At 35.2% G+C, this 16,596-nt stretch overlaps 2 protein-coding genes and 1 pseudogene across 2 annotated transcripts; all 3 read right to left on the bottom strand.

The window, feature by feature from the left end:
- Nucleotides 1-1,297: 1,297 nt before the first annotated feature.
- On the bottom strand, nt 1,298-2,280 carry LOC148657854 (olfactory receptor 52K1-like; annotated as a pseudogene).
- A 3,217-nt stretch (nt 2,281-5,497) lies between these two features.
- On the bottom strand, nt 5,498-6,481 carry LOC148657853 (olfactory receptor 52K1-like). Its single transcript, XM_088641887.1, has one exon. The coding sequence runs from the start codon at nt 6,479-6,481 to the stop codon at nt 5,498-5,500; it is 984 nt and encodes a 327-aa protein (XP_088498013.1).
- A 3,102-nt stretch (nt 6,482-9,583) lies between these two features.
- Nucleotides 9,584-10,641, bottom strand: LOC148657852 (olfactory receptor 52K1-like). Its single transcript, XM_088641886.1, has one exon. The coding sequence runs from the start codon at nt 10,639-10,641 to the stop codon at nt 9,658-9,660; it is 984 nt and encodes a 327-aa protein (XP_088498012.1). The 3' UTR covers nt 9,584-9,657.
- Between the last annotated feature and the right edge of the window lie 5,955 nt (nt 10,642-16,596).

Here is a 16,596-nt window from a genome sequence, read left to right as displayed (position 1 = left end):
ATTGTCAAGGCACCCCTCCACCAGGTTCCTGACCTCATCCCTGTAGGCCGTCTCATCATGACTGGTGATGTGGCCAAAGATGGCAGTGTCATCAGCATACTTGTAAATGGAGTTGGAGCTGTGTGTGGCCACACTATTGTGGGTAAACAAGGAATACAGCGGGGGAGGGGGGAAGCACACAGCCCTTAGGGGCACCTACAGTATATTTCTTTCCATTGACAGGTCATCAGCGGCTGGGAACAGTGGCACCGGTGGTTCCATGATTCCCTCAAACCAAACATAATAAGCATTCAGTTCAATCGGTATAGAGAAATCAGTATCAGTGGGTATAGCACTATCCGTAGTTTTCGGTACTTTCATTTTTGTAGGAGAACATTGGTATAAATGCTAAAATATCTTATTTCATTATCCTAAAATAAAAGATAAATAGTGAAGGGTTATAAAAGGGTTATAAAACCACATTTTCACGTGGGTGGAAATATTGTACGTTTGGGATATAAAGGCTTGTTGTCTAACTGTCTAACATAACTGTAATGTTTTCTGTCCTTGTATCGTAGTAATGGGCTGTGCCATAAAACAAGTTTCCCCCAGGAGATGATAAAGCTTGAACTGAACTGAACAATGTAAGAAGAGTTTTGTTGAATCAGGACTCCTTGTCTTGCAGTCTTCAGCCCAGTGTGAGTTTCAATGTGCTCAGGCCTTGTAAACCACCTTTATATAGAGGAAGGCCTGTCTTTTGACATTTCAAATTCTGAAGATGTCAGTTTCTATTGCAGATCTCCAGCCATTTCAGCCCATGGTGCAAGATGTACCTGTAGGTAAGATTGCCACTATACTTGTAGCATTGAATCTTTTAAATGATACTATAGCACAGTGGAAAGTGGCAAATGGAAAAAAGACAGGGGTTCTTGCCTGAACCACATTCCCCAAAGAATAATGGGGAATGTGCAGTAATATAAAAACTGAGGAGAGAGAGCAATGGCTAAAATTTCCCTGAAATACTGTACCATGTGGATATTCTGCACAGGTCACTCCTTTCTTCTCTGGAAATTGTATTCACATATTGGGGCATACCAAAAGAGTGAATTTTAACATTTTTAGATTTTTCAGATGACCTGATAACATTTCAGGTCATACAATCTTCTTCTTAAGTACACACCCTAGAGCCAAACTATTCAGAACTTGAATGATGCTGACCTGTACTGACCTCAGAGGGGGTCTGTCACGGGAGCTGGTCATACAGTATTAATAATATCAAATAATTTTATGTTAAGTCCATCATCCCCCCTTTTTTGTGTTAATTGTGAATCACACTTTAAGCTTTAACAGATATTTGAGCAAATTTTGTCCTTCCTACCAGTTGAGTATCTGCTCCCTTATCTCTTTTGTTCTGATTCCATAAATAATTGGATTAAAACAGCTGGGGAAAAGTAAATACATTGTGCTAATTATGATACGAATGTCAGGAGGGATTGAATTCGGAATCCGATATGAAGCAAAAGCTGTCATGGCACAGAAGTAAGTCACACACATGACTATAATGTGGGTAGTACAGGTGTGGATTGCTTTGTGGAAAGACTTTCCTGATGTCGTTTTAAAGACTGAAATGAAGATTTTGACATATGAAATAACCATGAACAAACAATCAAGGGTTGTAACACAAAAAACTGCTAACAAACCTACAACATTGTTCACAATTGTATTTCCACAGGCCAGTCCTACCAGGGCCATGTGTTCACAGAAACAATGATTAATGGCATTTGAGGAGCAGAAAGAAAGATCTCCTGCAAGGACATCAACAATAACAGCAAATGTACCATTTCTAACAATGGCTGCAAGAACAAATTTTAGAGAGCTAGAAATATTCAGGTAATCGTTATAGCGCAAAGGAATACATATGGCAGCATACCGATCCAGAGACATCCAAAGGAGAATTGATGATTGGAATGAGCCAACAAAATGAATGAAAAACATTTGCACCAGACACCCCAGTAGCGAAATACCATCCCAGTTAAATAAGAAGCTAAATATCATTTTGGGAACAATAAATACTGGCAGACTCAAGTCTACACAGGCCATGGCACCTATTAAAACACACATTGGAGAGTGTAAACTCCTTTGCGTTTTAATGACAAATATAAGAATCGAGTTAGCAATACTAGACAACATGAACATCAGGAAGAAAGGGAAGAAAAGAAGCCATCGATGCTGTTTAAGTTAATAAAATCCCACAAAAAGAAATTCGGTGTGGGATATATTTCCACCTGAGTAATCCTGCATCTCAGTGCTGAAGATTCCAAATAACACATTCACCTGCAAATCAGAGAACACTTCCATTATTACATTTAATACAGATTATAACCAGCTTTCTAACAATGATCATTTGAAGCTAAACATTTAAGAAGAGAATGTGATGGCACAATATATTATACTTTCTATAATTCTGAGAAACAGAAATAGGAATTACATTAATCTGTTACACAGTTTAGAATAATAAGAATATAAATCAATCCTGTGGCTAAGGATCTGCGCCTGTGGTTGGAAATTGCTGGTTCAAATCCAGCGGCTGGCAGAGAAATCCTACTCTGTTGGGCCCCTGAGCAAGGCCCTTAACCCCAGCTGCTCCAGGGGTGCCTTATAAATGTCTGACTTTGTGCTCTGACCCCAAGCTTCACTCTCCCTGTCTGTCTGCCTGTGTGTCTCATGGAGAACAAGCTGGGGTGTGCAAAAAGACAAATTCTCAATGCAAGAAATTATATATGGCTATTAAAGTGATCTTATCTCATCTAAAAATGCAATTAACTAATAGATGTTTTTCTTTTTCCTTTTTGTGTTTTTAGCCTCAACTGGTGCTTCAGCCCCCTCAGATGGGGCATCAACTTTTACCAGTGTTCACTGCGGCTCCTCCCACTCCCACATTGTTACACGATGAAACCCAGAACTGAATGATATTGTAACGACCGCGGGCTTTGGTATGGAGCAGGAATGCTCCAGGACTAACTAGCCAGGTCTTCAGAGATTCACTGCCAGCGCGCCGCAGCAGGACTCTCTCCCTCCTTCCCCCACACCTCCAGCCACAGCAGGATTTGCTGGCACCGGGCCAGAGGACGCTGATTGGACGCAGCAACAGCCTTCTTTGTGTCCGCGGGAGATATGAATCCACAGAGATTGGATGAGTATTCAACATTCTGCATTACAGCTCGAGAATTCAATTGTTATCTCAATCCCAGTTGATGTCAATTTAATTCATATGAGTGATGTACTTGCTTTTGAGTATGAAGTGTAGAAGTTGTCAAAAGCTAATCAAAAAGCTAATTAATGAAACAGTATAAATGAATCGTATAATGAATGTATGTATCACTTGGTATTTATAACTTTTCGTGATTGAGTTTTGTATACTTTTGTATTCTGCTAACCCTCACTATAAAATCTGTTATGTTTATATGCACATTTTATGTATTAATAAATGTATTCTCGTGTATTAGTATCCATGTGTGTGCATTGCTGAGTTCTTCTGCAAGGTCGATTTTATAATACCCATTGAAGAATCATTTTGTGATTTACTGCTACAATTAATAATTGTCCCAGTACATGCACAAAATCCCTACACTACATGTACAGATGCAGCCATTCAAAACAAGCGGGCAATACCGCATTATTTTGCGGTGCGCTTGACGCAGCCTACCGCGAGTTACCGTAAATTCTCGTATAGTACCTCATAATACCACGTGGTACCGCAAGTAAAATAATAGTATCCGGAATTTCCCTAAGATACTAAGATTTCCCTTCAGTGGTAAAATTCCATATAAATGTTCAATACTAAAACGGGCACGGTAAAGACATTTAAATCTTTCTACGACCGACCAAGGCATCACAAGTCCCCTGTCGGTCAACCAATCACGTACCACGGTTTTTTGCGTCATCGCGTGGTACGTGTCTGTGCTGCGCACTTTGAATGGCTGCATCTGTAGGAAAATGTATACAGTAAAATTTCAGAATTTGTGAGGGTTCAGTACCTTGAGGTACCTATAGTTAACAAATATGCAATTTAAAACCTTATAGGAAAAATAGGGTCTGGTTCTGTGACTAGCAAACCAAGCATTTCTGTAGTATTTTTTGTTATAACTATTAACTGATTAAGAAATAGTGCTAGTAATTACTGGTAGTAACTGAAAATGAGTACTGAAAATTAAAAAAAAAACATTGTTGCCCTCTATAATTAAATTATTGCATATCACTATTAAAAATTAAGCATTACTGTACTGTGATATAATTTTTACATAGCACAATAACCGGCTAGTAAATTAAATTTACTTACTCCCTTCACTCTCAACCAGTTGCTCTGCTCCTCTACTTTATCTAAATTCTCTTTCTTATAATTTTTGTTCTTATCGTTTTCCATAAGCCATGTGAGAACTGAGACTGTAATAACTTGGAACCACTGAGGTATTTTTCTTATTTAATATTATTTTTATTTTGCAGCACAATACTGAGTCACATACAGACGTTTTGTGTTTTGTGTGTACGTGAGAGGTAAAACTAGTGAATGTGAGAGCATTTTGTTTGTGTATGGGAGGTAAAGTTTGAATAATGTCCTAAACGGCACCTCATAGTATTAGGATTTTGTAAATAAAGTTAAGTATCATTAGTATATATACAGTACTAATTTTGTATTTGGTACAGTATGTACAACAGTGATAACAGTAATGTAATCAGATTGTCTTATTGCTAAGGCTAATAGTTCAATAAAAAATATCAAATAACAAAGGGGAGAGAGGGCTGGTTTCACGACAGATTGTAAAAGGATTGGATATCATGACATTAGTAATAACTGAGGCATTAGGAGAATTATATTATATTATTATTGTATTATATAGGGTCTGAATCCAGCAGACAAAACCAGGTCCAAACCAAATTGCTCCAAGTGTCTGAAAAAGCAAAAGACAATTGACTCGCAAAATGTTTCTTTGTTTTGCAAATAAAGAAGTACAAGTTCTATATACTGAAGTTATTTAAAATAAAATTTATTCAGGGTATTTTTTAAACCAAGGAGAAAAGTACAGAAAGACATCTAAACAATGAAGCAGGTCAATAACATGCATCAAAGGTCACCTGTGATTAAGGACTCAGCTGAAAGTAGTACAGTGTGAAAGCTTGACAGAATGTTCCATTTTGGAAAATGTCATCAGACCTATATTAAGCAAGAATACAGTTCATCCTGGTCTTTTACAAAAAGAAAACAAAATTCAAAGAAGAAAATAAGAACAAAAATAAATAAAAAATAATTATGGAGTTTTAAATGCATTTGTTAAAGATGATATAAAAGAAGGTACAGGATTTTTGGACTGTTGCAGTTTATTAAGATTTTGGAAGGACATCGCTAACATACTGTACTTCTCAGTTTTTATATAATCTCCATGCATTTAAAATAATGTCATTATTTGAAATTATGCTGAATCAGTATATTTCACAGTAACGAGTCAATCATTCCTCCATGTCAGTTGTGATTCACACTTGACACTTTAACTGAGGTTTGTGCTACTTGTGTTCTTTTAATTAGTTTGAGTATCTGCTCTCTTATCTCTTTTGTTCTGATCCCATAAATTATTGGATTAAAACAGCTGGGAAAAAGTAGATACATTGTACTTATTAGTACACGGATGTTGGGAGAGATAGAATTTTTAATCCTGTATGCAAAAAAAGATGTCATAGCACAGAAGTAAGAAACACACATGACTATTATGTGGGTAATACAGGTGTGAATTGCTTTTCGGGAAGATTTTCCTGATGCTGTTTTAAAGACCAAAATGAAAATTTTGACATAAGAGACAACCATAATCACACAGTCAAGTGTTGTTACACAGAAAATTGTGGTCAACCCCACAATACTATTTACAGCCGTGCTTCCACAGGCCAAACTTACCAGGGCCATGTGTTCACAGAAACAATGGTCAATGACATTTGAGGAACAGTAAGAGAGATAACCAGCGAGGATGACAATAACCAGAATGAAAATACCATTTCTGAGAACAGATGCAACAACAAATTTAGCAGAAGAAGAAGGGTTCATGTAGTCATTATAGCGCAGTGGAATGCATATGGCAGCATAGCGATCCAGAGCCATCCACAGGAGAATGGATGATTGAAATGCGCCAAAGAAATGAATGAAAAACATTTGGACCAAACACCCTACTAGAGAAATACCATTCCAGTTAAATAAGAAGCTCAGCAGCATTTTAGGGACAAAAAATACTGGCAGACTCAGGTCTACAAATGCCATGGCTCCTATTAAAACACACATTGGAGAGTGTAAACTCCTTTGTGTTTTAATGACAAATATAAGGAATGAGTTAGCAGCAGTAGACAACATGAACATCAGAAAGAAAGGGAAGAATAGAAGCCATCGCTGTTCTTCAAGTCCGTAAAATCCTATTAAAAGAAATTCAGTGTGGGAAACATTTCCACTTTCTTGTTTCTGCATTTCAATCTCACTGCTGGTAATTTGAAATTACCGTTACCTGTAAATGAGAGAACTGCTTTTAATTAATTCTGTTAAGTGTTTCATTTAGTTGAACATGAGCTTCAAAGGGCAGGTGTTAGAGAAAAAACCATGCAGCTTTAAAACATGTTTAAACCTCTATAATTATGGCACACTACCACAAAATAGCAGTATTTTACAGAATCTATTAAAATATATTCATAAACACAATATAAAGTGTAATAAATGTCATACTACAACAATATTTGTATTAAAGTATTAAAGAGAATGTATTAAAGTCTATATTGTACATAAACACAATAAAAAAGTCTAATAAAACCTTCATGCACATACTGTACATTCAAACACAAATGAATAGTTTATGCATACTGTACATATCCCTTTCAGTTTAAAGAAAATGTCAAGAAGGCATAATTGAAGTTAGTCATATTTGTTTCATTTTTTGGGATTATTTATTGTAATCTGAAAACATAATCTAAGGCTGGTACATTTTAAAAATAAAAGTTAAAGAAAAAATCATTACTGTACAACAGTTATATTTAAGATCCTTTACATTACATTCTACAATCACATTTGATTTTCAGTGGTATTGGGAAATAAATATAATCAGCAGCATTAGCAATGACAACTTACAGTTTCAAAAGAAACACTTTCTCCTCTGTCTGGCATCACACACTGATCCAGCTTGCACTGCTCTTAAACCCTTTTGCCATATTCCCCTGATGAGGTTGTAGCTTGTTGTTAGTTGGATTTCCTAGTAATAATACAGTATATGAGGCTACATTTCTTAAGGCTCGGGGACAGATGACACAAACCCAGGGCTCCACTCTCAAAATATGCACCAGTTATTCCTACAGGGCTTTTATCAGACTCTTCAGTGGATACAACATCTCAGCTATACACAGCAGCAATAGAAGTGTAACATGATGAAACCTATTGACACAGAACTCTAATCATCCATGAGCAATCCACCAAAAAACTACTTATAATAAAAGTCTGTTCCATTACTGTAAATGGTCAGCAGCTTAAAACAGGTAAAAGCACAGGTAAAACCACCTACATGATCATTCTAATTTTTAGAGCAAAGTATTATTTTTCTTATTGGGACCCCATAAAATAGTTCTAAGATCGTTTATTAAATCTAAAGTTCTTCCCATCAAAGGGGACAAATACATAGAAAGAATCTACACTTGTAATTGAACTGCGGAAGTACCATGTGGGATGAATCGTTGTGCATGGACCTTGGTTTTCATGCTACCTGCAGTCATGTAAATGAATCAATAGGTAATCTTTACATAAATCTAAAGCAGGTAAAAAAATGGACCTTCTCTGGATTTCAGGGTTCCTGAATTAGACTCACATGACAAAAGTCAAATAGGATAAAAAACAGGTCTGGACATTACATTTTCAGCAGACATCTGCACACAATTTGGTAAGGAATGCAGGAAATGCGATGAGGCTCACGTGCAGAACTATATTTATTTTTGCTTAGGTTTTGATATTTGTGTTTTTTTGTCCATTTTGAACCATTTTAGGGTACAATATTCATCAGGTATGAGACAGTACTAACCGCTGGAATGTATCATGAAAATATGAGGTCAGGCCTCTGATCTGCTCGGCTCTGCTTATCCAAAGCAAAAATTGTGCACATTCACATTACATACAGAACAACAATGTAACAGTGGTGCATGGTCTGGACAAGAGGTGAGCTCTGTTTGAGACTTTGAGATTTGTCTCTTTTTTTACTCAGGAAAAAAAAAGCCCAATCCGTATAATGAAAACACCAAGGAAAAGATCTTTTTGAAGGTTACTGAGAAATATGAATTGTTTTTTAGCACCATCACTATGTCTTTTTCATGTACTAGCATCGATCCCATATTATCTTGCAAATGATTTACTTCAATTTTTGCAAAGCAAGGCAGCTCACGGGTGTGTAAAGAAAAACAGAATGTGCTGGCGTTAAATAATTAATTAAAATCCAAGCAATTAATTAAAATGATTATTTCGTGTCATGATCGTGCCCATTATGACATCTCTCATCTAGCGGTTTCCCTGGGAAACCGTCACATTCTCATGAGGGCTCACAAAACTCCAGGGCTTGCTGCATAAACTGAATTCCAAACTGAATTGAGCAAGGTTACATCATTACATCAGCTAAATTGTCTGGGATTTCTACCTAAATACAGATAGAAAATATAATGAAGTGAACTGCTAATAGACTCTTTACTCTTATACGAGTAAATTAAAAATCCAGAGAAGGAAGTAATAAGACTGTTAATGCATATGTTTAGTTCACGAGTTTATACTGCAGCAGTAGCTATCAGTCTTAGTCCTTGGGCATCGCTGTGACTTCTTGTGTTTTTTACCTATCCATGTTTTTAATCACAGGCAAATTGATTTTGAATTTTATATTTTAGGTGCAATTTTAAAACATCTTCCACGTCATAAAAAGGTTTCTCTGTGCCAGTTCCTGAGTTCTAAAATTTCTCAATATAACCAGTTTGTAGAAAGATAAATCAGAGCAACTGTTTGAAATATTATCATTCTCACCTGTGGCTGTCAATAATGGATTGATCACTAAAAGATTTTTCATAAAAAATAAAGAAAGCAAATTTTGCAAAATGTTTCTTTGTTTTGCAAATAAAGAAGTTCACGTTCTATATACTGAAGTTATTTAAAACACAATTTATTCAGGGTATTTTTTAAACCAAGGAGAAAGTGTAGGAAGACATCTAAACAATTAAGCAGATCAATAACATGCATCAATGGTCACCAGTGATTAAGGACCCAGCTGAAAGTAATACAGTGTGAAAGCCTGACAGAATGTTCCGTTTTGGAAAATGTCATCGTACCTAAATTAAGCAAGAATACAGTTCATCCTGGTCTTTTACAAAAAGAAAACAAAATTCAAATGAAGAAAATAAGAACAAAAATAAATAAAAAATAATTACTGAGTTTTAAATGCATTTGTTAAAGATTATATAAAAGAAGGTACAGGATTTTGGACTGTTGCAGTTTATTACAATTTTGGAAGGACATCGCTGATATACTGTACTTCTTAGTTTTTATATTATCTCCATGCATTTAAAATAATGTCATTATTTGAAATTATGCTGAATCAGTATATTTCACAGTAACGAGTCAATCATTCCTCCATGTCAGTTGTGATTCACACTTGACACTTTAACAGAGGTTTGTGCTACTTGTGTTCTTTTAATTAGTTTGAGTATCTGCTCTCTTATCTCTTTTGTTCTGATCCCATAAATTATTGGATTAAAACAGCTGGGAAAAAGTAGATACATTGTACTTATTAGTACACGGACGTTGGGAGAGATAGAATTTTTAATCCTGTATGCAAAAAAAGCTGTCATAGCACAGAAGTAAGAAACACACATGACTATTATGTGGGTAATACAGGTATGAATTGCTTTTTGGGAAGATTTTCCTGATGCTGTTTTAAAGACCAAAATGAAAATTTTGACATAAGAGACAACCATAATCACACAGTCAAGTGTTGTTACACAGAAAATTGTGGTCAACCCCACAATACTATTTACAGCCGTGCTTCCACAGGCCAAACTTACCAGGGCCATGTGTTCACAGAAACAATGGTCAATGACATTTGAGGAACAGTAAGAGAGATAACCAGCGAGGATGACAATAACCAAAATGAAAATACCATTTCTGAGAACAGATGCAACAACAAATTTAGCAGAAGAAGAAGGGTTCATGTAGTCATTATACCGCAGCGGAATGCATATGGCAGCATAGCGATCCAGAGCCATCCACAGGAGAATGGATGATTGAAATGTGCCAAAGAAATGAATGAAAAACATTTGGACCAAACACCCTACTAGAGAAATACCATTCCAGTTAAATAAGAAGCTCAGCAGCATTTTAGGGACAAAAAATACTGGCAGACTCAGGTCTACAAATGCCATGGCTCCTATTAAAACACACATTGGAGAGTGTAAACTCCTTTGTGTTTTAATGACAAATATAAGGAATGAGTTAGCAGCAGTAGACAACATGAACATCAGAAAGAAAGGGAAGAATAGAAGCCATCGCTGTTCTTCAAGTCCGTAAAATCCTATTAAAAGAAATTCAGTGTGGGAAACATTTCCACTTTCTTGTTTCTGCATTTCAATCTCACTGCTGGTAATTTGAAATTACCGTTACCTGTAAATGAGAGAACTGCTTTTAATTAATGTGTTTCATTTAGTTGAACATGAGCTTCAAAGGGCAGGTGTTAGAGAAAAAACCATGCAGCTTTAAAACATGTTTAAACCTCTATAATTATGGCACACTACCACAAAATAGCAGTATTGAACAGAATCTATTAAAATATATTAATAAACACAATATAAAGTGTAATAAATGTCATACTACAACAATATTTGTATTAAAGTATTAAAGAGAATGTATTAAAATCTATATTGTACATAAACACAATACAAAAGTGTAATAAAACCTTCATGCACGTACTGTATATTTAAACACAAATGAATAGTTTATGTATACTGTACATATCCCTTTCAATTGAAACAAAATGTCAAGAAGACATAATTGTAGTTAGTCATATTTGTTTCATTTTTTGGGATTATTTATTGTAATCTGAAAACATAATCTAAGGCTGGTACATTTTAAAAATAAAAGTTAAAGAAAAAATCATTACTGTACAACAATTATATTTAAGATCCTTTACGTTGCATTTTACAATCACATTTGATTTTCAGCCAAATTGGGAAATAAATATAATCAGCAGCATTAGCAATGACAACTTACAGTTTCAAAAGAAACACTTTCTCCTCTGTCTGGCATCACACACTGATCCAACTTGCACTGCTCTTAAACCCTTTTGCCATATTCCCCTGATGAGGTTGTAGCTTGTTGTTAGTTGGATTTCCTAGTAATAATACAGTATATGAGGCTACATTTCTTAAGGCTCGGGGACAGATGACACAAACCCAGGGCTCCACTCTCAAAATATGCACCAGTTATTCCTACAGGGCTTTTATCAGACTCTTCAGTGGATACAACATCTCAGCTATACACAGCAGCAATAGAAGTGTAACATGATGAAACCTATTGACACAGAACTCTAATCATCCATGAGCAATCCACCAAAAAACTACTTATAATAAAAGTCTGTTCCATTACTGTAAATGGTCAGCAGCTTAAAACAGGTAAAAGCACAGGTAAAACCACCTACATGATCATTCTAATTTTTAGAGCAAAGTATTATTTTTCTTATTGGGACCCCATAAAATAGTTCTAAGATCGTTTATTAAATCTAAAGTTCATCCCATCAAAGGGGACAAATACATAGAAAGAATCTACACTTGTAATTGAACTGCGGAAGTACCATGTGGGTTGAATCGTTGTGCATGGACCTTGGTTTTCATGCTACCTGCAGTCATGTAAATGAATCAATAGGTAATCTTTAGATAAATCTAAAGCAGGTAAAAATATGGACCTTCTCTGGATTTCAGGGTTCCTGAATTAGACTCACATGACAAAAGTCAAATAGGATAAAAAACAGGTCTGGACATTACATTTTCAGCAGACATCTGCACACAATTTGGTAAGGAATGCAGGAAATGCGATGAGGCTCACGTGCAGAACTATATTTATTTTTGCTTAGGTTTTGATATATGTGTTTTTTTGTCCATTTTGAACCATTTTAGGGTACAATATTCATCAAGTATGAGACAGTACTAACCGCTGGAATGTATCATGAAAATATGAGGTCAGGCCTCTGATCTGCTCTGCTCTGCTTATCCAAAGCAAATACTGTGCATATTCACGTTACATACTGTACAGAACAGCAGTGTAATAGTAGTGCAGGTCTGGACAGGAGGTGAGCTCTGTTTCAGACTTTGCTTGGCCCGGAAGAAAAAGCCCAGTGTTCTTAATTGAAATACCAAAAAATAAAGATCTTGTTAAAGGTTACCACATCTGAGAAATATAAATTGTTTATTAAGCTCCATCACAATTTTTCACATCCGCTTGTATCAACCCCGTATGATCTTACAAATGATTTATACTCAGAATGCACAGTATTTCTTCCAAAAGCATTCCCCGTAACTCGGTGCATTGCGTTGTGTAATTCACTGGCCAAAGACAATCGATAAGTGGCACTTATGATGCGTTTCTCTCCTGTGTTTCAATACTCTTAATATGGAATATTTATATGGAATTTTCCAAGTAAAGGAAATTTGGGTAGCTGAAAATAAGAACTGAAGTATAACATAATATATACCTAATGTACCATTCATACCTTACATATATGATTTTACATATCATAGTATTTAAATATTCAATTTCATATAAATCAAGTATTAAATATCCAAATGTTTGCATGCTACAGTGTCTTAAGATGTGCACAACACAATCTGCAGCACTACTCTGCGTGCATTCTGAATGGCTAATTCTGTAGTTCAAATTTTCCAAAACAAAGTAGCTCACTGATGTTTAAATTAAAAACAGAATATTCTGGTATTAAATCACTTAAAATACAAGCAATTTCACGCATCCTTGAAAAACGTATAAAAATTATTGAAAGTCAATAAAAATGTGTAGATGCTATTGCTATAAAAATAATTAATAATAATAATAATAATAATAATAATAATAATAATAATTTCTTACACTTATATAAGTTATATATGAGTTATATATAACTATATAAGTTATATAGCGCTTTTTCTGGACACTCCACTCAAAGCGCTTTACAGGTAATGGGGACTCCCCTCCACCACCACCAATGTGCAGCATCCACCTATAAAAAGCCTTTAGGCACTGCTAAAGAGCCTTTTTCTTCTGTTAGAAATGGAAAAAAATGCTGTAGGTGTAAAAAACTGGAAAAGAATGACCACTGAGATGAATCTGATTGCTTACCACCCGCTGTGTCAGTGACTGACAGCTGGATTACAGCTAGAATGCAGCCTGAGGCTCCTAGAGGAAGTCCCATCCCGTAAGGACTATGAATGGCTGAAAATACAATGATTGGCAGTGTTTTCCACCAATCAGACCAGCCTTTCCGAGGAGGTCAGTTTCAAAATTCAGTTGCAACAGCCAATAGCTCTCCGTTTTCTTCAAATCTGGCTACGAGGAATGCTCAAGTCTTGCGGATGCCCCGAACAAGGAAAAAAACTTTTCCTTTTTTGGGGTTTTTGCGGTCATGTTTTGCTGGGTTATTGATTACTTAGCATGTAACTCTGGTTGTCTATTTCCGATTGATATATGTTTTTTTAGTAAAGATGTTTTGGGTTTTGTTAGTGAGATACTATGAAATGTGATGTTTGTCTTAAGTAAATATTGACTTATGGCGTCAAGTGCTCGGCCCCTCGGGCGGTTCCTTGGGTAGAGCTAGGGGTTATTAGTGTGATTGTATAGCAGTCGCATTGTTCAAGTCTATTGAATGTCTGTTTCCATTTTTATGCCAATTGATTCTAAACTGGAGTCTCTGGCTTCAGCTCCCTACTTTGTAGGCTATTTTTGCCATATTGTCAAATGCCATTACAATGCATTTCTATTTCTATGGTATTTTCATTCAATTTTGTATTTTTTCTCCTATACACGCTTCAATGATTTCTGGAACCTCTTCCAGGTTACTTTTTAATCCAGTGACAATAAATTCTCGGTTTTACCGATTTATAATCTTAATAATTTATGAACATTGCAGTTTAGAGAAAAACTCAACATTGTACTTGGGCCTAGCAATGTAAAAAAACTAACGTTTTAGGTGACGACTGGCCATTGCAGAGCCTTGAATACACAGCCTTCCAGTTATGAGTCCTGAGCCCTAACCCTCAGCTGCTTCCAGCACTAAGGTTTTGTTTGTTGAAATAATATCCAGCACACCGTTCATGAACGAGTTGGTGCATATTTTAAAACTGTAATTATATAACGAATATTGTACAAATCGTGTCCTCCGCACCCTGTGTTTGTGTATTGAATAATAAGAGTAATAATAATAAGTGTGGCTTATTCAATGGTGTGTGAAATAAAATAGACCTATATAAAATAAAAATATACATCGATTTTTTTTAGTTTCAAACATTTTTTCTAAAGATTATAATATTTTTAATCTTTTAAATGCTAAGATAAATACTACATATAAATTGATCGTGTAAGTTTTTTTTCTTGTGAAGAATTATTTTATTACTATATTAAAATCATTATTGATTTATAAAATTGACTACATTCTCACAATTTCCAGATACTGTACATTATGTGACTCCCTGACAGTGGAAAGTAAGATTTAAACAGACAATATTTGCAGTGCATTTGTTTTCAGAGAATTACAGTGGGACACTGAAAACATGAGGTGAAGTGTTTTGTTATAGAATAGCTACAGTATATAACTAGAATAGAATAGCTATATACTGTGACGTTACTGAAGTGCACAACTCCAAGCTAACTTGACTATAATGTAATTTGAGGTTAGAAAATAGTATTAACTTTGTAGGATGTTTCAAGTGTTGGCACACCCCTTGTTTGAACACCCATGCTTTTTATGAGACTGTAGCTGTGCATTATTAGAGTTGTCTGTATAAATAAACATACAGTATGATAGCAAGTTATTAAATCAGCTAAAGATTAAAATGAGTTTGAGCAACTAAATTCTGATTAAGCGGGAAGTATTTCTGACACAGAGGACTGAGGGGATACAAACACTTATCCATAAAGAAACTTTACTCAAGACATGCACAGCAATTAAGAGCTCAGCTGAGTTGGAAACCAAGAAACCAGGACGACAGTGTTCCAATAAGAACAGAACTGAAGAATCTTGCTTCTCACTGAAACCCTTTTATCTGTTTTACCTAAGTTGTTTGCTTCCATCTAGTGGACATAGAAGTTAATCATGCATTTCTGTGACCGTAGTTGAAGAGGCACTCACTGTGATCCACAAGCATAAAACTTCAATATCTAAAATATGAAATTTCAGCTTTGCTGCACTTCATGCTTAGTTCTAGCATTTTATTACATGTAGTTTTTGTAATTGTGTACAATATTTTAAACATTTTACATACTCCATTGATATGTGGTGTTTTAAAATATCTATATTTTAAAGAAATCGCAGTTACTGTATATTTCTGTAAAGGAGTTTTGCTTTATGTAAAAATACAATTAAAATTAATATAAAATTAATATATCAAAAAGATTCATGCTACAGTAAATCATTTTCAAGTGTACTTTCTAAGTAATACTTTAAAACAGATTATGTCTACTTACTGTAGATCATAAATACAATTTTACTATTTGTTTATAATGCATTGTAGTATTCTTCATCATTAATGTGTTTTTGCATTGTGTGGTGTTTATAAACTATAAATTATTGTAAGATTTGTTTTTTTATATAGATTACATATATAACAGGTTTCAGTTAATACCTAATAAAGACATTTACAATCTTTAGTCAAAAATCCCTCATATAAATAAATGAAAATTTTAAGCTAATTTTTTATGATGCTTATTACATTTAAATGTCTGCTTCTAGTTATGCTATCAGGTGCCATGTGCATTAAACCATATCTTTCTGGAGTTCAGTGTTCTAGCTCATTACAGCACGAGATGGCGCTAAAACCTTATAAATGGGGAACAGACAATTCAAAGGTGAAAGGATCACTTTATTAGCCATATATAATTTCTTGTATTAGAAATTCATCTTTTTTTGCATACCACAGCTTGCTCTCCATGAGACACACAGACAGGGAGAGAAGCTTGGTATCAGAACACAGGGTCTGCCATTGTACAGCACCCCTGGAGCAGCTGGGGTTCAGGGCCTTGCCCAACAGAGTAGGATTCCTCTGCTACTGTAGATGTGGGATTTGAACCAGATACCTTCCAGCCACAGGCACAGGCACAGCTCCTTATCCACAGAGCCACCACTCTGCCCTGGAGCAGTAATATTTTTCAACTGTCCACATGTTTGTTTCCTTCTCATCATGAAGTGTTGTAACAAAACTTTACAATTGTTCTGAATGGAAAAGGTTGATTTTTTTTTTTTTTTAGAAAAATAAAAGATAACATACACCAAAGAAATCACAGGATTGTTACAAAGCACATTTTTCTTACATGTTTGTTTTCAT

The sequence above is a fragment of the Lepisosteus platostomus genome, chromosome 7 (assembly GCF_059453375.1).
Source record: "Lepisosteus platostomus isolate fLepPlt1 chromosome 7, fLepPlt1.hap1, whole genome shotgun sequence".
Taxonomy (NCBI): domain Eukaryota; kingdom Metazoa; phylum Chordata; class Actinopteri; order Semionotiformes; family Lepisosteidae; genus Lepisosteus; species Lepisosteus platostomus.
Note: the sequence above shows the minus strand (reverse complement) of the source record. Positions and strands in the feature narration are given on the sequence as shown.

Excerpts from the sequence above, each read along its gene's own strand:
- LOC148657853 (XM_088641887.1), bottom strand. The coding sequence starts at position 6,481 with ATGCAGAAACAAGAAAGTGGAAATGTTTCCCACACTGAATTTCTTTTA.
- LOC148657852 (XM_088641886.1), bottom strand. The coding sequence starts at position 10,641 with ATGCAGAAACAAGAAAGTGGAAATGTTTCCCACACTGAATTTCTTTTA.